Source organism: Carcharodon carcharias, chromosome 4 (assembly GCF_017639515.1).
Source record: "Carcharodon carcharias isolate sCarCar2 chromosome 4, sCarCar2.pri, whole genome shotgun sequence".
Lineage (NCBI taxonomy): Eukaryota > Metazoa > Chordata > Chondrichthyes > Lamniformes > Lamnidae > Carcharodon > Carcharodon carcharias.
The window spans coordinates 159,197,636-159,224,465 of record NC_054470.1 but is presented as its reverse complement, the minus strand read 5'-3'; the positions used below and the strand labels follow the sequence as shown (position 1 = coordinate 159,224,465).

The 26,830-nt window shown below is 43.6% G+C and overlaps 1 protein-coding gene across 2 annotated transcripts in view; it reads right to left on the bottom strand.

Moving 5' to 3' along the window:
• Nucleotides 1-26,830, bottom strand: part of sv2ca (synaptic vesicle glycoprotein 2Ca) — a 179,360-nt gene that overhangs the window by 41,284 nt on the left and 111,246 nt on the right. The window contains exons 4-6 of one of the 2 annotated variants that reach the window (XM_041186439.1): nucleotides 23,827-23,960; nucleotides 21,927-22,016; nucleotides 6,667-6,777 (exon numbers count right to left, since the gene is read on the bottom strand). In XM_041186439.1, coding sequence (XP_041042373.1) covers nucleotides 6,667-6,777; nucleotides 21,927-22,016; nucleotides 23,827-23,960 — 335 coding nt within the window. The remainder of the gene's footprint in view (nucleotides 1-6,666; nucleotides 6,778-21,926; nucleotides 22,017-23,826; nucleotides 23,961-26,830) is intronic. The other variant, XM_041186440.1, reaches the window with a different exon arrangement.

The window sequence follows — 26,830 nt, the reverse complement described above, 5'->3', positions numbered from 1 at the left end:
ATAACAGGAAGTTTTATAACTGGCAAAGATCATAAATAAATAAAGCAAAGTTATTAAGCTTATTTTCCCCAAAGGTAGTGGCCATAAAGACAACATGAAAGATTTTAGACTCTGGGAAAGGTAACTTTCAAAAGACAGTTAAGAACAATGAGTAAAGATGAAAGGGAACAAATGTATTTAACAAAAGATTGAAATCTATTTGGGGGTGGCAATGTGAGATCTTGAAGAGTGTACTGTGAAGCATCAGCCTCTAGTCACCCCACAGAAATGTCTGTTGGCTCCAGAAAGCAAGGTTTTGTTACAAGCCTTGGACTTCCATTGTCGAGGGAGATGGAGAGAGAAGTTTGTGATATACCATCCCTATTGCAACAGTGGGTGCCTTGCAGTAATATTCCTGGAGCTTTTATAGCTTGAGAATCTATAGGGTTGGTTGCCTGTAAAAGGATGCCTACATGCAACTCTAGCTAAGTGCAAATCCTTTGGGAAATGTTGTAAGACTAAAGTTAGTTGTGTAACTGTAATCTTGTGTGTTTATGTTTCCTTTTCTATTGATAATAAATGTTTCAATTTAATATTTAAAATCCCAAAAAGTGGTAGTGGAACCTTTACTTCTGACTTCAGTACACATACCTACTCAAAATAAATACAAATTGCAAAGCTGTTGTGTTAGGCTGACCAAGTTTCCCTTTGGGATTTGGTCAGCCCAGCAAATACCACCTGCCATATCATAACAACACATATATTGACCAGTGAAGGTAGGCTTGTGGTAGACTGTAGTAGAGAACCCCCAGCAGATCTCTCAACTAGTTCTGTGAGAAACGTCTCTTCATTGGAATGACACCTAATTTCCCAGCTTCACATATTTCTGATATGTGAATGATACACTTGCTATATTTAAATCCACAACTGCATGTAACAATTTCCTTACATGTCTTAATGGGCTCCATCCTGCCCTCAAATTCACCAATGAAATGGAGCAGTCAAATGAACTCCCCTTCCTTGATGTACTAGTTGAGAAATCTGCCAGGGGATTCTCTGCCATGGTCTACAGCAAGCCTAACTTCACTGGTCAATATACGCATTAGGGTTCTTACAGTTCCGTACGCTATAAGATTGGTTTTATTGGCAACCTTGTAAATAGGGCCCAAGCCATTTGCTCACCATACAAGCTTGACATAGAAATGGGGCACATCGAAAGCATGCTGCAGGATAATGGCTATCCTGATCAGATCATTTCACGCTGTATATCACACAATCTTGTGAACAGCCTAAGGCCATTAATTTTGGCCCTGAAAAGTGCCAAAGCTACCTCAGATTACCCTGGAAGGGCAAGGTATGTCAAAAATTTGAGCAACAGGTGAAGCTACCTGTTTCACGCTGCTACTATGCAATAGCAACACAAGTAGTATTCGCCACTAACAGGATGCTGCCATCAAGCCAAAAAGACATTCTGCCTATCACACAAACAAGTAATGTGGTTTATGAATTTCAGTGCCAGTGTGGTACTAGGTATGTCGACCATACATTCCAAAGACTGGTGGATCGTATCAAACAGCATGTCCCAGCCCCTGTTCACAATGGGCAAGGTACAGACCATACCCAACCATCCTATGCTTGCAAAACTCAAAACACAGTATTCAACATTAGATGTGATTCCGCAGTTGAACAATATTTTCTACATAATTCTCAATGTGCTACGGATTACGCTGACAACCAATTTAAGATTGTCAGTTGGGGTCTCAGTGTGGTGCATTTGTGTGTACTGGAAGCCACATATATTAATACACCAGACCCTGTTCTTTACAGACAGATAGAATATGTACATACATTGTGCTTGTTTCAGTTAAACAAAATATGTGACAACCATTTGCTGACTCATCCTTCAGGGCAATGCCTTGACCAATCAAGGTCAAGCTGCGAGGTTTAAATTTCAAACAATACTTGGCAGTTAACTGTCAGTCACCATCACTAGTGCATTCTCCACGGCAACACCACTAGTCAACCAATCAGCACTCTCTTCACATACAGTATAAATTGTTGTTTTCCCCTTATATTGGCATTCTTGCAAATGTCCTGATGAGTGCAAGATGAAAAGCTTAGGCATGTCTCTTTTTTCAGCAGTATTTAAATATATATATTTTAAAATACTGTTTCCTCTCCAAATCAGCTGATATTCTGCCCAGATTCTGATAAGAATCCCAGCATGTGTTTTTTAGCATAGCCTATGTGGAGTGGGGGTAGGGCTAAACTACATTCCATTTTTCAGCTGGGCCAATTTTTCCCTGATCCTGACATATTTCCCTATGCTGGTGACATTCTCTATTGAAGTAGTTCAAAATGCTAAAACATTACAAATTAGTAACTTTTAAAACTGGACCTCAGTTTGCCAGCAGAGACCTCAACGCTACCTGTGATGGAAAATGTTATTGTTTGCTCCTTCCCACCTCGAGTCCACTTCGCCACTAAACACAGGTCATTATTACCATCGGGAGATTTCACTGCGGTGAAACCCATTAAATTAAGCCACAATTGGCCCCATAATAGTAAAGGAAAAATACAAGGACATTGTTGTGTCTAAGATAATAAGTCCCATCGCCAAACCTACAATTATAATAAGAAATTAAATATTTTGCATGAGATAAATAAATGAAACATTACCAGTAGATTTTCTGTTAATGACAAGTGAGAGGAGTGTCTGACAATGAAATGTTGAATATATGATTAAAGTTCATCCCCTGTGGCATGCTCAAATTAGAGACAAATGTCTCCCTCTCTTTGTAACTGCGTGTCTCTGCTTGTCTCTCATTTTAATTCTTTTGGCTTCCGTCTGTATTAGTTTGACTTACTTGCTCCCTTTCTCTGGTCTTAACTCTACAACCCACCAGTCTCTTCATACCTCTTTTTGGCTCCAATAAACCAATTAAATGTCCTATGTGAAAGGGGAACTGTTAATCCATTATAATGAAAACAAAAACTTTAAAGGAAACTTAAAATGTAATTCCTGCTGCTGATGCACTCCAGCCCTCTTGGTGTCCACCAACCGCGGAGAACCTGAAGCAAACCAGCAGATACTGTGTGCACCCTCTCCAGGGACACCCGGGCATTTATGTAGCCACAGAAGAGAGGCGGGCATTTATGTAGCCACAGAAGAGAGGCAGGCAGTCATGTCGAATGACTCTCACCGACTGCCTTAGCCTGGACCTGTTAATGGCCACCATGTCCAGGCCGAGGAGTAGCCAAAGAAGTACTTTGATCTTCCTGCATCGAAAGGCCAAAGTTCAGGAACTCGGGGCTGAAGTGCAACCAAAAATTGAGGAGCAGCCCCTTCAGGTATTGGAAGAGGGGCTGCAACCTCACACATTCTATATAAGAATGAAACATAGACTCCTCCAGGTCACGGAAACTACAAGCTGCCCAGGAATTCATAAATCGATTTATCTATCACACAAGTGTCTTTATATCTGCACAAGTCTGACTGCCTCCCCACCTGTGTACACTTAACTTTAATTTTTACTGTTAACAGGTTCCTTTTGTTCTTTTTAAAATAAAATGTAACAAATAATATTGACAAACAATATTGCAAAAGATATCTAAGACACATAAGATTTTCCATGTTCTCTATATAGCATTACATTATAAGACGTCCCTCTTCTAGGACCCCAAATAATCTTCTGGTACAAGCACCCCTTTTTGTGAAACAGTCAGATAATTGATGACTTCCATCAACCCATTTGATCTTGGCGATTTATTTTTTTTTCTAACACTTGCTTCAGACTAGCAAGGTCGATCCTGAATCCTTTCTCACTTACATTTTTTGTCGAGTATACATTAATCCACAAGGAACAATTATTTATGAAACATTCAATGGGCAAACTGTTTTCAGTATACCCCGTGTATACAATTTTCCCTAAAATATTTTACAATTGGAATCCCATTTCCTTGGCTTCTACAAGAGCCAGTGTTTCTGCAGCTAAAGTATTTTTAACAAGCCTTTTTACTTCCTTAGCTCACTGGGCTAAAGGGCAACATTTCCCATTTCCACCCACCAAAAATATTATGGAACCAGCTGCACTGAACTGCCCATCAGGAAGACTGGCATGAGAAGCATTACCAAAAGTGACTAATTTCATGTTGCTGAAAAAAGAGAAAAAGTCAAAGCTTCTCGGCTTGTACTCATCAGGACAGAATCACAAGAAACCAAATCTCAAAGGGAACAACAATTTATACTGGGCTGCATTTCCGGCAAATGCCATGCATGTGCAGTTATACATGTGGTTGCCATCTTTATCGGGAGCAATGTGCAGCAGGGTGCATGTGAGGCCACCATCTTTGTAGGGGGCAATGTGTGACATGAACCCAGCTTACTTACTTTCAAAATTACGTATCATGCATCAAAATAATGTGGCTGTCAGTACTTTGCAAAATCATATTTAGTTCTGCATATACTATGCAGTTTTTGTTCACAGTACTTGTAAATTTTGAGACAACAGAAATCATTAAAGTGAGTTGATGCATCAGCATTTGGTAATGATTCTGGATTGTCCCTGTCACTCCTCAAAATACTGTAACACTTTCTCCAAGTGTCAATAAAATGCTTGTAAGCTAGGTATTCCAAGCATCCTGCTAACTAAGTGATGTGCGGGATCCATGGAATCCATAAACTAATAGCATATTGCAATAACCGAGTTAGAAAGCAAAATGAGTTGGCGGTGTGCTGGGTAAACTGATGTGTGTATGCCATTGGATTTCTGTACATGCGCAGACAAGGGCGCACGTGCAGATAGGTATTAGCAGCCATCTTGCATGGCCATATTGTATTTTTTTTATTTGTTCGTGGAATGTGGGCAACACTGGCTAGGCCAGCATTTATTGCCCATCCCTAATTGCCCTTGTTCAGAGGGCATTTAAGAGTCAACCACATTGCTGTGGATCTGGAGTCACATGTAGGTCAGACCAGGTAAGCACTGTAGATTCCCTTCCCTGAAGGACATTAGTGAACCAGATGGGTTTTTAATGACAATCAGCAATGGTCTTGTGGTCATCATCAGGCTTTTAATTCCAGATTTTTATTGGATTCAAATTTCACCATCTGCCATGGTGGGATTTGAACCCAGGTCCCCAGAGCATTCCCCTGGGTGACTGCAATACTAGTCCAGTGACAATATTACTATGCCACCCCTTCCCCAGGTAACAAGTGTTTTTACTGCATAAGAAGCGGGTACTGATTGGTTGGCAAGTGGACTCTGATTGGTAGGATGTTGACATGAAGAATGCACCAGGAAACAGTTAACTGCCAAGCTCTTGTTTCAATTCAAACCAGGCAAGTCGAATCTGATTGGTCAAGACATTGCCATGGGGAATGAACCAGGGAATGGCTGTCCCCTAAGTTTTTATTTAGTTGAAAAAGGCAGAATGCATGGACATATTATTTCAAAGAACAGGGCCCCATGTGTCAATTTATGTAGCTTCTAGCACATGTAAGTGAGCTACACTGGGCATTTTTCAGGTCTGAAAATGGCAGCCTAAGACCCATTCCTCAGTGTGCATGATATACAACAAGTAATTATCTGCTGGAGGTAGCCATTATCCCACAGGATAGCTTTCATGCACCCTATTTCAGCTTGCATGATGAGCAGTTGGCTCGGGCCCTACTTACGAGATTGTTGATAAGACCAATATTGTAGCACGTGGAGTTGTAGGAATCCCATCAGGTATATTGACCAGTGAAGGTAAACTTGCATTAGACATCAGTAAACAACTCATCAGAGGATTTCTCAATGAACACATCGAGGAAAGACAGCTTGTTAGACTGCTCCATTTCAAAGGTGAAATTGAGCATGGGATGGAGCACATTAAGATGTATAAGGAAATTCTTACATGCAGCTGCAGACTCAAGTATAGCAAATATATCATCTACATATCAGAAACATGCAAGGAGTACAAGGTTAGGGTTCACTCCATTGAAAATGCATTTCTCATGGAAATCGATGAAAATGTTGGTGAGAGCTGGCTCTAGGGGGAAACCCATGGTAAGACCAACTATTTGGGCATACATAGTGTCATTAATGCTACATGAGTTGCTAAGTCCATAAGTTCAGTGAATACAGATTCAGAACATGCCAGTGCATCTAGATTGCCATGATATAGTGACACAGTGCAAATGTCTATGGCTTCCTTGAGTGAAAAGGCTTGCCATGTCGAACAAGCACATAGACACAGCATTGTTATTGATATGCAGGTCACAAACATTGCACCTCTTTTGAATAAACAAACACATGGGCCAGGATATTTCATTTGCCCATGGGAGACAATAGCCTTCTGGTGCATTTGCCATGCCAATGTCTTGATCAATCAAAGCTGACTTGCCAATCAATCAGCAATCCTTTTCTGATGCAGTATAAATTGTTGTTGCCTTTGAAATTTGGTATTCTTGCATCTGTCCTGATGAGTGCAAGATGAAAAGCTTCTACAGCATATCTCTTTTTTCAGTAATAGCTCAGGTATTCATCATTTAAGTTTACTATGTGCAAAACTATGGCTTTGATATTTCATTGTGAGATTCATCTACATTTGACATGAATTTCACTAATCAGTGGTGATATATTGTATCACATATCATTGAGGAGAAAGATATTTTTCCAAATTAAATAGAGTTGCTTTACTTACACCGCGCAATTCAGTCTTGATTCGAACAAGCCATCGCATATACCAAGTGCCTGTGTCTGTTTGTATCTCTATCAATTCATCGATCAGTTTTGGAGTCTTGATTCTATTGACCTGTGAAGATAAGAGTTGGTAAATAAAACACGATTCACTAATGGTTTCTGATGTAAGTGCATTTTCAAATTTTTTTTCCTGTTTATTAGACGGTAAATGTGTTGCTGGTAATCAGACTTACTTTGAGTGGTTTCATTCTGATTAGTAGGAACTTCAGCTCATTTACCTTAATCTGTATGCTGAATTTTGCACCCACCCAACTTGTTCCACCAACAATCCCTACTTATCTACTGGGGGTTGTTTCATTATAATGGCCCAGAATTTGCTGGAATGGGGCATCTCACATCATGCCCCTTGCGTTAGATATTTTCTCTCACTTTTCAGCTGAAAATTATTGGACTGGACTTTTGTCCCAGACTCCCAACCCTGACGCCAAGACGAATTCCAGGTTGAGAACCAGTGATGCTGGTGCCGGGAATCAGAGTGATTTTGGAGAAGGCAGCTAGGCAGGTGGCAACCCCCAGGAGCCCCATGCAACTAAGAATGGAGGGCGGTCTCCCAGTGGAGGTCCTCCAGCATTGAAAGATCAGCAGAGGTAGCAGGAAGCGAGGGCGCCTCAAGAGGGAAAAGGAACCCCTTCCCAGGACTTCCTGTAGCCACATCTGTATCCCTCTAGCAGTCGCAACTGGGGGAGAGGTTAAGTCAAATGAGGCATATATGGTCACCAATCCCCACACCCTCCCAGTCTGCTGTCAGGAGGCCACTTCAATCCATCAGTGGGGCTTTGGCCTCAGCGTGAGAGCCACTTCCCAACTGGAAAATGCCAGATGGCTTCTTACAGGTGCCCTCAATGTACAATTTTTTCAGACTAATTGGCTACCCACCATTGGTGGCAGGTAGCCATAACCACCACCAAACCCCTCACCACTCCCCCTGATCTAGCCTCAATGAAAATTGCCCAGGGTTGGGAACCCAGTGGCTGGTAGCAAGAGATTGTGGGCAACTCTCCTCTGGTCCTGTCTCCTCATTCCACCAAAAATTCAACCCATCTTGTGCCACATAAAGATGTCAAACAAGGCATCTTGGACCATGGTGAATAATGAAACTAACAATTTTATCTCCTTAACCAATGTAGCTTAAGGATGGAGAAAGAAACAGAAAGAGTGAACAAAATCAGGTACTATCAGGTACAGAAAAGAAATAAAGCAAGGGAAAGAACGGTTTGATTAAGTGAGAAAAAGAGAGAATGGAAAGGTAAGAAAACAATTTAATTAAAAATCTGAGTAGTATGGCAGGAACCTAATTAAAAGACTCCTTACATTGTTAAGTATTGGCCTTCATTCTGTGGAGCTTAATTTGTTTTAACAGTGCAAATACAGCATTTCTTGAAACTCAGGGAAAATAATGGTGACCTCCTGCTTTCCTCAGGCCAACAATGTGGTATTTTATGGTTCCTCAATGCAAATTGCTGGGCTATTTACACATCAAACATTGTGCACATTAAAAATGTCATTACTTTGCCAGCAAAATCTAGCTCATTTTTGATAGGCTCTCACTTTGAGGCACCTACACCAGGGAACCAGCCTCAGGGGTGTGAAATAGGAATCCTTCAGGCCTTAGGCGTATGTTCTTCATGGGACATATCCTGGAGGAATTATCATATGACCACCTACTTCCAGATATCCCACCCTGCACTCCTTCCATTGGCCACTTGACATGCACATGTGCATGGTGCCTTGCCTTTCCACACCAACTGGAAAGCAAAAAAACCTTTTATTAGCTGATTGTTTGACTGACTGTCAAGAATCATCCAATCAATGTTCAATTATATTTTTAATGCTGCAATGGCTTGATGGACCAGACAGGTTTCAACAAGAAGCAGATGAACTTTATTACAGAGAGCTTTTCAGATGCTGCATGCTTGATCAGGACTCTCATCAGGAAGTCCCACCTCCCAGATTGCCCGCACTTAGAGGTCATTGGTTGGCGGCTCCAAGAACATCACAGCAGGAGAGGCTGTGCCTCTGTAGCAACATTTCCACCCCCTTTAATTTTTTACAGTTTCTATTTACAGAGACATTTGAATACCCAACAACATATACATATATACAACTCAGGTGATTAAAGATTAAGGGCAGGATTTTGCCCTTGGCAGTGATGCTTGATGGGCGGGCGGGGACAGTCAGGAAGCTGGCCGCCATCCGTGATCAGCTCTGCACTGCGATTTCACGCTGGTGAGCCAATTAAGGCCCGCCCAGCGTGGAACACGAGCGGCAGCACTCAGCACTGCCTGTGTGGGTGGGTGGCAGGAGGTCGAGCGGGCCTAGCGCAATCTTCGTGCATGCACGCGAAAGAGCGCTTCAATCTCCCTGAGGCACGGAGCTGCCTCAGGGAGATGAAGCGCTGTTTAAAAAAAATAAAGGAAATAAAATTGTCATTAATAATATGACCCCTCATGTGAGTCTATCGCATGAGCTGGGACATCTGATTAATTCAAAAATGAAATTTTTATTTGATGTTTATTTGCTTTAGGAAACCTCATCCTGCCCGTGGATGAGGTTTCCTAAAAAATGTAAAAGCCGCTCGGCCTTTTAGCCTGCCCGTCAACCGATAGGTTGGATGGGCAGTGTAAATTTGAATTTAATTAGCTTCTTAATGGCCTTAACAGGTCTTTTAATAGGCCGAGCGAAATATCGTGAGACTGCGCACTTGCCCGATGAAATTGCGCGTCATTTTACGCTCGGGCGTGTCAGGTGCACACCCGCACACTGAGCGTAATATTCTGCCCCATGTCTCTGAGGCACTCTCCTTATTCGGCTACAGCAGCGCAGTTCCACAATTTGACATTTCCTCCACGGGGTGGGCATGATCAGGAACTGCAGCATGAGATACATCAAGAGAAAGTGGCAGTTCTGGGTTAGGCAACTCTACAGAGAAATCGGGAATGACTATTCTAGGTCGATCTGTCGCTTCATGGACTGATGGTTCAACGTTAATCACTGGTGGAAAAGCCACTTGTTGGAATGTTTTTCTAACACGAATATGGTCCAGGCGTTTTCAACTATTCTGCCTTCCGCTTCCACCTGGAAGGATAAGGGAACGTTTTCAGAGACAATGGTTCCAGGAACCCAAACAGGTCCGCTTCCAAAATTCCGCACAAACACTGTGTCTCCTACAGCGAATCTTTGAGCTTTGCTATGAATATTGTGATTCAATTTTTGATTACTCTGATTCCTCTTTACCTTCCACTCTAAGATTGGAAACACCAGACTTAACCTTGTGCGTAGGCGGCATTTCATCAATAATTCAGATGGTGTTGAACCCATAGTCGAATGAGGTGTCATACGGTAACTGAGAACAAGGCAGGAAAGTCGAGTTTCTAGGAGTATCTTCTGATAACCTCTTCATTTCAGGTTTGAAAGTTTGCACAGATGTCTCAGCTAAACCATTTGATGAGGGATGGTGTGGGGCTGTTTTAATATGTCTGATTCCTTTTAAATTCATGAAGCTCCGAAACTCTGTACTGGTAAACACTGTACTGTTATCTGAAACGATGTAGGCCATGTATAATAAAACATTGACGCAGCTTTTCGATAGTTGTGCTTGATGTTGGTGATCTGACTTCGTATACATCCATCCATTCAGAATGTGCATTTATGATCAACAAAGCATGGTCCCTAAGAATTTCATCATTGTGTTGGACATAAACCATTTATGGGTTTATTCAATGAGGATAAGGCCAATCCACCAATAGTATCAGCGAGAATACAATGTTGGGCTTTGATATTACCTGTGTATGAGTATACCTTTATGTACCATCCTGACTTACATATTGCAAATATGGATGCACTCAGTGGTCTCCCGTTACCAGATAGCATCATACATGCTCAAGTGCCAAAAGAAATTGCATTTGTACTGGATTTCTTGGATTCTTTGCCTGTGTGTGTGAAGCAAATTAGAAATTTAATAGAGATCCAATATGTAGTCTAACCCAGGGTTGACCAGGCCACTCCCTTGGATGCGGTGAAGCTGAAACAGCCAACTTCTGTTGTTGCTGACATTAGAGACAGTGCTTGACCATACTTTCAACGTCATTGTCAATGCCTGGCCACCAGACATAGCTTTGTGCAAGCATTTTCATCTTTGATATGCCTGGATGCGCACTGTGAAGCTCTGTCAAGAGTGATTCTCTTCCTTGCGAAGGAACAACAACTCTTGATCCCCACAACAAAATTCCAGTTTGACAACTTAACTTTGGTTTTCAGGCATGGAATGGTCTCATCTCTTCGGATACAGATGAATTTAACCACCCTTGCAATACAAGGTCTTTGACTTTCGACAAAATTGGATCTCTATTAAATTTCTAATTTGCTTCACACACACAGGCAAAGAATCCAAGAAATCCAGAACAAATGCAATTTCTTTTGGCACTTGAGCATGTATGATGCTATCTGGTAACGGGAGACCACTGAGTGCGTCCATATTTGCAATATGTAAGTCAGGATGGTACATAAAGGTATACTCATACACAGTTAATATCAAAGCCCAACATTGAATTCTCGCTGATATTATTGGTGGATTGGCCTTATCCTCACTGAATAAACCCATAAATGGTTTATGTCCAACACAATGATGAAATGTCATCCGTGCAGGTACTGGTGGAATTTCTTCACTCCAAATACCACCGATAAACCTTCCTTTTCTAGCTGGTAATAACCCTTCTTGGCTGTGGAGAGGGTTCTCGAGCTGTAGCCAATGGGCCTTTCTGATCCATTTTCCATTCTATGTGACTACACTGCTCTTACACCATAAGGAGGTATTACATGTTAATACCAATTCTTTCGACGGGTCGTAGTGTACCAATAAACACGACGAATGCAACAGTTTCTTTACAGTCACAAAGGCTTCTTCCTGTTGTGAATTCATCGACCAATGGTGATTCTTTTTTAACAACAAGTGCAATGGTGCTAAAACGATTGATACGTTTGGCAAGCGGCTATAGGACTTAAGTTCAGTTACACTGGAGGGTGAGGGCGCATCTTTTATTACCTGAACTTTTTCTTCTATTGGATACAAACCCATGGTGACCCAGGTAAGTAATTTCTGGCACTTGAAATGTACATTTTTCCTTCTTTAATCACACACCGGCTTTCATGAATCTTCTTAGCACCTCCTCCAGGTTGGCCAAGTGTCAGACTTGGTTGACCCTATGATCAGAACATCATTTAGGTATACTTGGGGAAGTCCTTGCAAAAGACTCTCCATTGCACATGCAGATGATGTTCCAAAGGATAGGTAAGTATATTGATAAAGACCCTTGTGTGTGTTGATAGTTACGTATCCGCTAGACATACTATCCAGCTCTAATTCTTGGTAAGCATGGCTCATATCCAATTTTGTATAGGATTGCCTCCAGCTAGCTTTGCATGTAAGTCCTCTAACCTTGAGATGGGGTACTTAACTTGTTCGGCTGCCTTGTTTACAGTCAGTTTATAGTCCCCACAAATGCGTATGGTTTGGTCAGGTTTAACCACTGGAACTATGGGCACTGCCCATTGTGACAATTGGACAGGTTGGATGACACCTAGCTTTTCTAACTGGCACAGTTCTCCATCCACCTTCTCCTTCAACGCATAAAGCACAGGTCTGGCCTTAAAGAAACATGTTGTCACCTGAAGATCCACATATATTTTTTCTTGCAAGCCTTTTAACTTCCCTAATTCATCCCAAAATGCGCTATCCATAAGACCATAAGACATAGGAGCAGAAGTAGGCCATTTGGTCCATCGAGTCTGCTCCGTCATTCAATGAGATCATGGCTGATCTGATAATCCCCAACTCCACTTTCCTGCCTTTTCCCCATAACCCCTGATTCCCTTACTGATTAAAAATCTGTCTATCTCAGCCTTGAATATAATTAACAGCTCAGTGTCTATAGCCCTCTGCAGTAAAGAATTCCACAGATTCACTATCCTCTGAGAGAAGAAATTCCTCCTCATCTCTGTCTTAAATAGGCGACCCCTTACTCTGAGATTATGCCCTCTGGTCCTAGACTCTCCCACAAGAGGAAACAACCTCTCAGCATCTGGGTAGATGTCAAGACCCCTAAGAATCTTATAAGTTTCAATCAGGTCGCCTCACATTCTTCTAAACTCCAATGAGTGCAAGTCCAACTGACTCAACCTCTCCTCATAAGAAAATCCCTCCATACCAGGGATCAACCTGGTGAACCTTCTCTGGACTGCCTCCAATGCCAGTATAACTTTCCTTAGATAAGGGGACAAAAAACTGTTCACAGTATTCTAGGTGTGATCTAACTAGTGCCTTGTATAGTTTTAGCAAGACTTCCCTATTTTTATACTCCATTCCCTTTGAAATAAAGGCCAACATTCCATTTGCCTTCCCTATTACCTGCTGAACTTGTATATTAGCTTTTTGGGTTTCATGAGGATTCCCAAATCCCTCTGTGCTCCAGCTTTCTGCAGTCTTTCTTCATTTAAATAATATTCAGCTCCTCTATTCTTCCTGCCAAATTGCATAACTTCACATTTTCCTACATTATATTCCATCTGCCAAGTTTTTGCCCATTCACTTAACCTGTCTATATCCCTCTATAGACTCTTTGTGTCATCTTCACCACTTGCCTTCCCACTTATTTTTGTGTCATCTGCAAACTTGGTGATAGTACATTCAGTTCCCTCATCTAAGTCATTAATATGTATTGTAAATAATTGTGGCCCCAGCACTGATCCCTGTGGCACTCCACTAATTACAGGTTGCCATCCTGAAAATGCCCCCCTTATCCCAATCCACTACTGTCTTGTTTCCTTAGCAGTTCAGGAACTCCACCCTGTTTTCAGGTGAAATATTTCAGACCAATCAAGCTTGATTTTTTTGTACCCAGTCTCGGCCCAGAAGACTAGGCCCTTCTCCTGTCAGTATTATCACTGGAAGCTGAGTTGTCTGTTGCCTAAAAGGCATTTGGACTTTGGCGATGCCCTTTACTTGAATAGATTCTCCAATGTATGTCTTCAATTTAGCGGTTGTCCCCTCCAGATTCAGTGGTTGGATATCTTCATTAAATGCGTGGTCTCCCATCATTGTGTTGAGGCTCAATTATTGGAGGCTTCCCATTAACTTGGATTGTGACAGTGATAGATTCAGTTTTTACAGCGGTGACATTATCGAGGGAGTAGATGTCGGTATCAGCATCTTCAGGTTCTTTTGTATTTTTCAATTTAATCATGTTGGTTTGCTGCTTTATGGACTGTTTTGACTGCCCTGCATTTCCTTACTACTTGACTTTTCTTATGGCAGTGATGGCATTCTGCCTCTTTAAATCTGCAGGTGTCTGGTCCGTGGTCACCCCTACATCTATAACAGATTAACCTTTGAGTCCCTACTAACGTGTTTCTACTAGGCCTTCTCATGTTTCGAACAGTGCACATTGCCTCTTGCTTCAATGCTGTTTCTCTGGATTTCATGTCATGCTCGGCGGTAGGTTCCCACTCCACATGAAGGACAGCGCCATGTTGTACATGTTGCAAAGTCTGTGAGTCTCACGCAGCACTTTCCATGGCAAGTGACATTTCCAGGGCATGCTTCAAGTCGATGTCGACTTCTGTGCATAAACGGCACTGAATGGCATCGTCCTGAACTCCACAAACGAATTAGTTCCACAGCATGTTGTTTAATGTGTTTCCGAAGTCCAGTGTTCTGTCAACTGCTTCAGCTCCACAACATAGGTTGCGGTGGATTCTTCCGGTGCCCTAACTCGGGAATTAAACATAAGCCGCTACATTATTACGGATGGCTTCGGCTGGAAATGTGTTTTCAAGAAGTCCACTAATTCATTAAAGTACTTAGAATTGGGTGCCTTCGGGGCCATCAGACTGTGAATGAGGTTGTATGCCTTGCTACTACATACACTCAAACGGATTGCTTTCTGCTTTTCTGGGGGGGTGGGGTGGTGGTTAGCATAGAGGGCCACTTGCAGATGCTGCTGATGCCTTGCCTTTGTTGTCCTTGTCCTTCTAGCTGCTAGAGCTCGTGGGTCTGGAGGGTGCTGCTGAATTACCCTTGGGGGTGAGCAGCAGTGCATTTTTCATATGGCACAGACAGTTGCCAGTGGTTCAGTGGTGGAGGGACTGAATGTTGAGGGTGCTGGATGGGGTGTCAATCAAGCGGCCTACATTGTCCTGCCTGGTCTCTAGCTTCATGTGCTGTTGGAGCTACACTTACCCAGGCAAGTGGACAGTATTCCCTCAAATGCCCACTTGTGCCTTGCATATGGTGGACAGGCATTGAGGACTCACAAGGCCACTCATTAGACACAGAGTTAGCAGCATGCGACCTGCATCTGCACCACAATCCATCCTCTCTCTTTACGCAGGAGAAAACAGTGCACAGCAGGCGTGAGAGGGAGAAGACGGGAGGAGTTATGCCCGAAATATGCCCCCTCACACAGTATGGACAGTGGACTGCCAAGCTAGCAGGGGAGGACCATGACCTTGCCTGTAGCAATAGCGAGGCCGGCCTTCCCCCAGCCACCCAGTGAGGAAGCATGCTTAATCTCTTCAACTGGGAACCCGAGGCAAGGCTCTGTGCAATGTAGGAGGCAACCCATGCAATCTCTCCCCTTTCCATTACAGGTACCAGTGGGAAGAGGGTGAGGCCAGACCCTACACCTGAGCTCAGCCCCAGCCCACAGAGGACCTTGGAAGAGGACAAGGACGATGAACTCTCACCTGTAGAGCCGTCACAACATTCATCTGCACCCTCCACTAGTCCAGAGACACTCACTTCGATGGTTCATAGATCTAGTTTAGGCTGGGCCTCACACTCTGGTGGCCACCTCACAGACATGTGTCCACAGCAGGAGGAGGCAGTGACATCCAAGGTCTCTGGTGCTCTGAGGACTGCTGGAGAAGAGACTTCTGCAAGTCCAAGTCTGATGATGAACCTCTGGGAGTAGTCATGGGCAAGATGCTGGAGATGCAGCGAGACGCAGGGGAATATCAGGCTGAGGTGTCAGTGGCCCTCAATAGAGTGGCATGCAATGTGGAGGGGTCTGTCTGCCTGCTCTCTGATGTGGAGCCGACATGTGAGCGCACTGAGGTCTCCATGGAGAGGATGGCGGATGCCATGGAGGACCTGGTCCAGCAGAACACCCAGCTTCTGACAGAGATGCGCTCAGACCTACACTCCCTCCCTTCTCCTCAAGCAATCAGGGAGGGGCCCGCCGGCACCCAAAGGGAGGGAGAGCATCAGGCGGACACCCCTGGGTCCTCCACCCAGGACTCTCCAAGGATGTCCAGGCGTTCTGAAACCCCTCTACCTGTGACCCCGTCAGTTCCAGCCTCTGGGATCACTGAGGGTGCACCTGCCCCAGAGCAGGAGACCCAAAGAAAGCTGGGACCCTCCAAAGTGCCCCCACCAAGGTAATCGGAGATAAGAGGGCATTGTGTTCAGCAGACTGCCTCCATCTCTGCTGTAGATGTCAGGGAAGCATCTTAGCATCTTGACTTAGTGGTAGGGTAAGGAAAATTAAGAAGTTCTAAGTTCGTTCTGGTAACATGGGTGTACAAACATTGTAAATGCTGCACTTTTGTAAATATATGATTCATTGCACTTCACAGAGGTCTATTGGGTTTTTCTTGCTGCTGCTTGTGTTTATGCCTGTGCGCATCTGACCCCACCGCCTTTCAAGGGGACAAGCCGGTCTGGGTCTGTCCCCTGAAACATGCCTGTGCATACAGGCATTGATCTTTGCCAAGGCCCTTGCAAGCTTGGTGTGAGAAGCCTCCAAGCACACTGTTCCCTTTCCCTCCACTACCTTTCTGAGGCAGCTTATTAGGATTCCGCTTCAGTTGTCCTGTTGAGCTGACCTTCAGCTCCGCCCACCCAATGACCCTTCTCCCACCCGGCATTTCTTGAGCTGGACATGGAGGTGTGGACTCAATACTGTGCCTTAGCATCAGGATGGTGTGCATGAGCTTTCAGAACATATCCAACACCTTCTACTATCCTCCTGTAACTCGCACCCTCCCCCCATCACCATTGACAGCACCCCCATCACCATAATCCTTCACATGCCTTTCCTCCCCAATGAGCCCACCAGAAATCAGGTTTGCAATGGTGGGAAATGACAGCGGGTACTTGCAGTCCCAGCCATCATGGTGGGATAATGACAAGTTGCCATTCCCACCAAAGACCATCAGGAACCTGTTTAGCATATAATTAACAGAATTTAAATGAGCATCTGACCGGAATTCGCCTCCCCGCAACCCCCCATGCTCACCCCGGGCAGTCTTGCTGCCCTGCCCCTGGCTTTCACCACTCCCCCATCTCGTGTTCCAGCACCTCCCTCTCTACTTGTCGAGCACTTTCCACTGAGCGGATCAGGCTGCGCCTTACCGGTAAGTCCTCACCACCTCAACGTCACTTTGGTCTGGTTGTGTTTCGGGCTAGCGTGAACTCCCGCTGGTGGGGGCACATGATATGCCGGGGATTGGCGGGGGGTGTTGCAGGGGCGTGGGGGAGAGAATTCCAGCCAGGTGATCATTTACATTCTATTAATTAGATGCTGAACGGGCTCCTGATGGCCTTCAGTGGGCCCGCCATGATGGTCAGGACCGCAAGTTCCCGCTGCCATGTCCCACCGTGGTGAACTCGATTTTTTTCATCCTGTTGTATTCTCCGTGCCCACCTGCCCGCCCTGAACCCCGCCGCTAGTGGGGGCGGGAAATTCCGGCCGAAGGCTTTAATCTACACCTCAAGAGAATTTTATGTAAATCACATCACCATTCTAACAAACTAAGGAAATAACTGCCAAATGTTATGATACAACTGAAAATAAACTACTAGCAGCTCCTTTTTAAGAATCACTGCTCTTTTCTCCTCAGGATAACAATTTTGAATTTGTCTCAACATTTGCTATAAGTTGATGTACTTCCTGGCAAACACAGTCAGCTCCAGAGCAAAGCCATGTTCTCACTTTTGGAGCAAATGGAGAGCTTCTCTTTAATACCGATGGGGATGGAAATTTTGGCCTCTTCTCTTCCCAAACCTGGTCCTATAGAAACTGAACGCAGAGAGCTAATCCTGTGCTGGAATTAGCAGGCCTCAGGCCCATTTGATATTGGGCCTTGGGTCTCAATTACATGAAAATGCATTCACTTGCCTGGTGCCACCACGCAGTTCATTGGAGAAGTGAGTTCCATTCTGATATATGGCATTGGGCAACTCTAACAGTTCATGATACGAGTGCTCCATCGCCAAATGCAATGCCATTCAGGTGAGTTGTTAAAGCACATCCTTCTCATCCTCCAACATTCAACATTTGAATTTCCTTCTTTGGGCTTTTATGTACTAGCACTATATTTCCTCCAAATGAGTGAAAGAATGTTCATAGAATCCTGGAATCACAGAACCTTACAGCACAGGAAGAGGTCACTCAGACCATTGTGCCTGTGCTGGCTCCTTGAAAGGGCAGTTGTGCTTTGGCCCACATCCCTGGATTTTGCACGTTCCTTACCATCAGATGTCTAACTCCCTTTTAAAATTATTTATAGAATCAGCTTCCATTACCTCTTCAGTTGAATTTTTCCAGACCCCAACAGCTCCTTGAGTGGGAAAAAATTCCAGATCTTTTGCCAACAATTTTGAATCAATGACCTCTAGTTATTGACCCACTTGCGAGAGGGAACTATCTTTTCTCTATTGTTTTGATCACCAGCTGAGGTTACCCCTGGACAAGCCTGATCCCAGGGTGGAACCCAGCTTGATAGATCCGAACTTTTATTTGTTTGTTTAGCTACATGGAGAGTGGCTGCTGAACAAAGTCACAGGAGTCAGCTGATGAACTTTTAACAAAAGAATAAAACATTGATTCAAGGAGAAAAGATGAACCATATTACAATACTCCTTCATCTTCAACTATACCTTTACAGATTTGGAATGATAACACAAGTTACAAAAGCTATCTTATACTCTAATGTCCACAGTAAGTACACAGTACGTGTAAATCTATGGCACCCTGTGGTCAGACACACCACATTCTGAAACCAATTGACAGATGCCATCTTAAACAAATGCTATGGATCTCTCTTCAACTACCCCCCAGACGCTTGTCATACTGTGAGCCAAGCAATCTCACTGAACTCCTTTTTCACACAAGGATTTCCAATCTCTACTCTTCAAGAATTCGCCTTGGAATCTTCTCCCAAACCAATGCTTTGATTTGAACTCTCCTTCCTATATTCCTCTCCCCTGAGTCACCACATGATTTCAAGCTGTCTTCCATGCACCCTCTCTCACCAACTCAGCCGTCAACAACACCACTGCTTCACATGCCCATAGCAAAGGGTTACAGTTCAGTTCTCTCTTCAGTTGTCTCTTTGGACCTTCTTGCCCCTTGAAAACTGTTCTCACTTTAGATATGCTTTCTGCAGCTTTTGTCTCTTTAAATCTGAGGCTTGGAGCCTTTATCTCTTCCCCTCACTCTTAATTTCATTAACAGGACTTTTTTTAGGTTCGTGTTCTTCCTCTGACTAGAAGGTCTGCTTTGGGTTTTCCCCTCTTCCACTCTCCTGGGTTTTCGGGTTTTCCTTAGCTTGGGGCTGGCTATCTGTCCCTCCCAGGTGGTTTCTGTTTGGCAGCTGTCTTCTAAGCCAGCTGAACTCCAACAGCTTCCAAATCAAACTGCTGTTTCTCTGTTGTGTGTGCGTCTATGGGAAGGACCTGCCTCTCTGGCTCCCTGTTGCTAGGCAACAGTCCAATTCTTCTACCCTTGTTTGTTTACCTTTTCTTTAGGAGTCATAAAACTCCTAATTCAAAATGCAAGCACCCTTTTAAGGTGAAACTAAAACTCAATTTGACCTTTCTTAACACATACATATAGAAATACAAATCAAACTTAAACTTTAAAGCTAAAACTCATTCTTAACACCTACAAATACCAATTTAACTTACTTAAACTGTCTCTATTTCCTAACACTATCATCTATTAAAACCTCTCATCAACTTGAGAACCTCTATTAGGTACCTCTTAATCTAGAAGAACAGACCTAATTTTTCCAACTTTTCATAACTTATAGTGTCTTGGTAAACCCCCTCGGTCCCTTTCTAAGGCATTACATTTTCCTGAATTATTCACCATATTCCAGTTGAGGCCTAATCAGTGATTTATAAGGTTCTAAAATGATCACTCTGCTTATACATTCTGTGCCTCTATTATGAATCCAAGTAACTTTTTATACCAGCTTATCAACCTGTCCTGCTATTTTTAAAGATTTGTGTATATGGACACCAAGATCACTTCATTCATCTGCAGTTTTCCAAATCGTACCATTTATGGTAATATTATCTTATATTAAATTCTTCAAAAGTGCATGATTTCACACATCTCTGCATTGAACCCCTTCTACCAGTGATCTATCCATGTTTACTGTCATATATCCTCATCACCACCTACTACATTGCCAAGCTTGTATCATCTGCAAACTTTATAATGTTGCTCCTGACACCCGACTCTAGGTTGTTCAGAAAACTTTTAAAAAGTAATGGACCCAACCTAACTCTTGGGAAACAGCCCCTACTCTGAAAACCATGCATCCACCACCATTCTCTACTTCCAGTCACCGAGCCGATTCTGTATCCATACCTCCACTTTCCCCTTAACTCCATGAGCTTCCAGCTTCTCAACCTCTTGTATGGCACTGTTGAATGCCTTCCAAAAGCTCATATATACAACATATAGTACAATATCTTGATAGACCTTTTCTGTTACCTAATCAAAATTTTCAGTTAAGCTAGTCAGATGCTTATGCTTTCCAAATGAACGTTTATTTTGTCCTGATAATTGTTTCCAAAATATTCCCCACCACTGATGTTGGGCTGACCAGCCTATAGTATCCTGGTTTATCCTTCTCCCCTTTCTTGAATAGTGCTATAACGTTATCAATCCTCCAGTCTTCCCTCAACTGCTGCATTCAATGAGGATTGAAAGACTGCAGTTAATGCCTCTCCTATTTCTATCCTTACTTCTTTCAGCAACCTTGGATGTATTCCACCTGGACGAGGTGATTTACCAGCTTTCAGTAATGCTATTGTTTTTAGGATGTCCTCTTTACCTATTACTATCCTGTTCATAACTCCCATTTCCTCTTTCAGTGTAATTTTCACATCATCTATTTCCTTTGTGAAGACAGGAGACACCAATGACTTAAGTTACAAACTTGCATTGTTACTTGGTTTCACGCACTATAGGTTTATCATCAGGATCATTCTTTTGTTGATAATTTTGTGGGGTTTATCACCTTTAGGAATTTGCTGATCAGTTTTTGCAAGTTTTCTAGGGGCAGAATTTTACCCATGTCGGGTGGGTGGGGGCTGTTGGGAAGCTGACCACCGCTCACGATCAGCACCAGAAGGCAATTTCACACTGGAGGACCATTAAGGCCAACCCAGAGTGAAATGTGAGCAGCAGTGCTTAGTGCTGCCTGAGCAGACGGGGCGTTTGGGGGTGGGGGGGTGCGGGGTGGGGAGGATGGGGCAGTGCGAGCCGGGCGAGCATGCACAGAGCTGCCTCAGGAAGATAGAGTGTTTTAAAAAAAGAATAAAGGAAATAAAAATGTAACGGAGCATATCCCCTCAAGTGACCCGCTGAATGAAATATCGCGTGACTGTACATTGACGTCGGGACGCTCGTCTGACATCGTGTGTCATTTTGCGCTCGAGCGGGTCGAGCGTGCGCCTGCACGCCGTGCTAAAAATTTTACCGAAGGTTGCCATGTATGTAATTCTTGAATTTATATAATATTTAATATGTCCTTTCTAGGGTAGCTGAATGTTAGAAGGCCATTGTTTTATTTTACAAAATGCTGCAACACCCATGACCTCAGCTTTGCATTCCAGGTGAACCAGGTGCTTTCCCACGTACAGGGATTTGTGGTAGGATAGCTATCCCGAACCACTCCCACTTATCTGCTATTTTCTACCTCATATGAAGTGGCATCTGCTTGTTAGGAGCAGGGAACTCCTTCATATCAATGTGGGCTATAATGCAGGAAGATCTAGAGAAACGAGGTTCTTTTTTTTATAAAACACTCTCTCTATCATACTGTCCTACATTTCAGTCCCTCTCAAGACTCTAATTCACCAAACCAAGCTCATCATTTATCCTTGAACTCTTCATCGTTGACACTTACAGTGAACACTTTCTCGGGCTGTCCCCGTGCTCTCATATTGGTGTCATGAATTTGCTTCAGAATCATCCAGGCCTCATCATGTTTCCCCACCTATAAAAACAATAAAATCAAGTATGTACATTTTCAGAAATACCAGTCTTCTAATTGTACTGATCATACTCATGAGACTTTTGTCAATCCAGAACCTACAATATTTATTTGCTCATGGAATGTGGGCTCCGCTGGCAAGGCCTGGATTTATTGTCCATCCCTGATTGCCCTTGAGAAGGTAATAGTGATCCACCTTCTTGAACCATTGCATGTCGTGTAGATATACCAACAGATATGTTAGGGGGTTCCAAGATTTGGAACCAGCAACACTGAAGGAACAATGATAAGAGTTCCAAGTTAGGATGGTGTGTGCCTTGTGGGGGGGCGGTGGAGGGGGGTGGGGGGGGGGGTACTTGCAGGTGATGGTGTTCCCATGCATCTGCTGCCTTTGTTTTTCTAGAGGTTATAGGTTTGGAACGTGCTGTAGAAGGAGCCTTAGTGAATTACTGCAGTGCATCTTGTAGATGGTACACACTACTGCCACCGTGTGCCAGTATGAAGGGAGTGTTTAGGTTGGTACATTGGGTGCAAATCAAGAGGGCAACTTTGCCTGGATAGTGCTGAGCTTCTTGAGTGTTGTTGGAGCTGTACTCATCGAGACAGGTGGAGAGTATTCCATCACACTCCTGACTTGTGCATTGTAGATGGCGGACAGACTTTGGGGAGTCAAGAGAATTTACAGCCTCTGACCTGCTCCTTTAGCCAGTGTATTTATCTGCTGGTCCAGTTAAGTTTCTGGTCAAAGATAACTCCCAGGCTGTTGATGATGGGGGAATCTATGGATGGTAATGTGACTGAATGTCAAGGATGGTTAGATTATCTCTTGTTGGAGATGTTCAATACCTGGGACTTGTGGTGTGATGGTTCAAATGTTCATATGAATGTTATTTGCCACTCATTAGCTCAAGCCTGAATGTTGTCCAGGTCTTGCTACATGTAGGCACAGGTTGCTTCATTTTGTAAGAATCATGAATGGGATTGAAAACTGTGCAATCATCAGAGAAGATCCCCATTTCTAACCTTACATTAGAGAGAAGGTCACTGATTAAGTAGCTGAAGGCGGCTGGGCCTAGGACACTACCCTGAGGCATTTTTTTTAGCTATGTCCTGGGCCTGACAACCACAACCATCCTCTTTTATCCTTTTTTCGACTCCAACTAATGGAGAGTTTTGTCTCTGACTCCCATTGACTTCAATTTTGCTAAGGCTCCTTAATGCCACACTTGGTCAAATGCTGGTTTGATGTCAAGGGCAGTTACTCTCAACTGATCTCTGGAATTTAGCTCTTTTGTCCTTATTTGGGCAAAGGTTGGAATGAGGCTTGGAGTTGGGTGGAGTAAATTATTAATATTAAAATTAGCGAAGTATTATGTAAGGAAGAATTAATCAATTTTGGCCAATAAAATTTTGTTTTATAATGCTCCTGTGAAGCACCAAGGGACTTCTTATTACATTAGTGGAGCTATATAAATGCAAGTTGTTGCTGTTGTTGTTGTAATTGAGTGCTTGCCCTGCTGGAAAGTGCATGTGTTGAATGGTGATAGGTTTGGGCCTAACTGTTGTTCCCCACATGGTAAAGTAGCTTTCTGACACTCTGAGCTCATGCACAAATATAGCCACTAAAGGGTTGTGGAACTGTATGCCAGTGCCTTCAGCAAAGGAGTGGGAGAAAGCAAACTAGAAAAAAAAAGAAAGTTGTTACCTTTTTATATCCATATTTGTTCCTGAGGAAAACTTATCATAGATTGTTAATCAATTTAGAGAAAAACCCAGGAAATAGCGGCCTTTGCCCTCTTTCCAAGTGCCTTACCTCCAGCAGGAATCTGGGACTTTCAGGCATAAACGTGAGTGCAACAACAGAGGAGACGCAGGGAAGAGCGCAGACAACGACGAACACCCGCCAGCTGTGGAACTGGTATGCAGAGCCCATACTAAAACTCCAACCTGGACAGGAAAAGTGCAAATTCTTAGAACTTCAGTTTTACTAATCCTTGTGACTTTCAGCAGTTATCACTCCAATAACAAGCGAGAGCTCTATCCACAAATCCAAAGCATTCACAACTCACTTGGATATATTTTCCTACTTGCTGGTCATAAATAAAAGGGATTGCTCAAAATGTTGAGGATCGTCGACGGATTGATGAAAATGTACGAAGCAGCTTCTTTTCAAATGTGCCTGCTGGATGTTAAATGTGATGTTACCACACATTTACCACCAAATACAGCATTATATTTCCGCTGGCAAAGGAGGTTACTATTCATTGTATTTAAACAACTTAGATTGATTGGCACCAGTTTATTGAAAGGTAGTTGATACAATTTTAAGCGACGCATTCTGTCAACTTAGAAAATCAGCAAAATTTGATCAATAAATTTAGATAAACTGACACAGCCCCCAAAATGTCAAACAATTGAAGAATGATTGTGACATAAGGGGCTGGATCATACTGTCCCCCGCCACCGGGTTTGAAGTTGGAGGCAGCATGTAAAATCCAGCGGGCACCATACCTGCCACCTAACCGTCCATCCCTGTACCCACCACAATTAACCGGGGGGACACGTGAGCCAATTGTTGGCCCGCCTGCCCTGGGCCTATTGAGGGCCTTAAGTTACTAAATAATGGTCAGTTAAGGGCCTTGTTCCCACAGCGACGGGTATTATACCTAACGAAGGGGGAGGGCCGCAACAGTCAGAAAGCCCTGCAGCCTTAGCTGCGCAGGCTGGTGTCGGGCAAGGGGGTGGGCCTCCTTTGATGGCCCTCTTGGCCCATTGGAGGCCCCCTCAAGGTTATTAACCCTCTTCTTTAATCTTCACCCCATCCCCTCGAACCCAGCACCTTCCTCCACCCGCCCCACCATTTCCCCTCACCGGGGCCTACCAGCCTGCCTCCAGAAGACCCTGAACTTAGCTGTCAGTCTGGGCCCCTCAGCATGGTGGGACTAATTGGCCAGTAGTTCCCAAAAGTGAGACTTCCTCCTGAGAGAGAGGCAGAAGGCCCACCTCCAACCACTTAATGGTGTTAAAAAGCTGTGGGGCAGCCATTGGGATTGTGGGCAGGCTCTGTGGGGGTTGGGACTACTGCGCCTCATTAATCCATCCCATGGAAATAACCAGTTACATAATGGGGAGGGGGCAGGATTTTCATTGGCTGATGGGGACTATCCATTCCCAAGCCATTTTCAGGAAGGCTGGACTGGGCATTGGAACAGTCACTGCCAGCAAGGGGCAAGTAACTTGTTAAACTGATTAAATGGTCAATAAAGGCCAAGGATCAGAGGCCAACTGGAGTGTAGGGACCTTGTGGTATTGGAAGCATGGCAGACGCCTGCAGCTGGCAGTATACTGGGCAGCCAGTGCTTCAGGATCACTCTGAGGACTCCTGACTACCTGACTACAAAGGTGGCTACAGGCTGCCCTGCAGAGAGGTTTCCCTTCCAGAGCGCTGGACCTGCATCTGCGGCCATTTTTATTTCAAATATTTTAAAAGTGCTGAAAGGGCACCTCACGATGTCAGCACTTTCTCTCTCCCTGGCAGGCTGCAGCACCTTCAGTCTGGAGGGCCTCCGTTTGACTTCAAGAGCCTGCCCGCTATCCAGGATGGGGAGTAATTTACCAAACTAGCCAAAATCGATGTCAGATGACTGCTCCTGACATAGTGCAAGGCCAGGACCTGCATTTGATTCTGCTGCAGGGTGCTGACCAAAACAGAAAATCTTTCCTGGGCTTCATAACTTAAGTCCATGCAACCAATATTCCATCAGTTTTACATCAAGAACAAAATAAGCACATGCAAATCAGAATGACAAATTCAAATGTTGAAGGTATTAAATTGGTAAATCATTTCCTGGAAAATTAAGAGGTTGCTATCCTGGTAACTTCTGAATTTGTACATTAAAATTATGCATTTTAATTAACTTGAAGCACATTTGTGCTTCACTATTAATTGAGTTTTCATTTTCAAAAACAATTGAACCATAATTTAGTTAAGTTACCTCAAATGTCATCCCTCTACACCCAAACCTCCTTTACCTCTGGTACACAGAGTCAGTGAACCCATTCAAATCCCTATCCTTTCACAGAGACATTCTCTTCTCCAACACCTCCCAACCCCCCAGTAAATATTGACACTTTTCTCCCTTTTCCTTGACAATTCAACTGGGAGTTCATCATAGTTAAACCTGGTTAAGTTGTTGCTTTTCCTCCATGCTTCCCTGTTCAAATAATCCTTTCTTTCCTCTGCAGGGTTTATGCTGGAACCTCCAATTAAAACAGACACTCTCTCTCTCCTAACTCCATCTCAGTTATTGTTGGCATATCCCTTTTCTCCCCTGCCCAAAAGCTCTAATCACAACTTTTGTCCCTTTCCTTTTCTGCTTTATTGCCACCTGTTTCTCCCTTCCCTCTCCCTTTCATTTTCTCTTTTCTCTCTCCTTTATTACCATCCATTTCTGTCTTTTATCAATTGCCCATAAGGTCCAAAACGGGAGGTCAGCAAACAAGATTAGAGCACATGGGATTGAGAGTAATAAACTGGTATGGATTGAGAATTGGTTAACAGACAGAAAACAGGGAGGAGGAATAAAAGAGTCAGTCTCAGGATGTCAGGCTGTTACTATTTGGGTACCACAAGGATCAGTGCTTGGGCCACAGCTGTTCACAATCTATATAAATGATTTGGATGTGGGGACCAAATGTAACATTTCCAAATTTGCTAAAGACACAAAACTAGGTGGGAATGTGAGTTGCAAAGAGGATGCAAGGAGGCTTAATGGGCCTGGGACAGGCTGGGTAAGAACATGGCAGATGGAATGTAA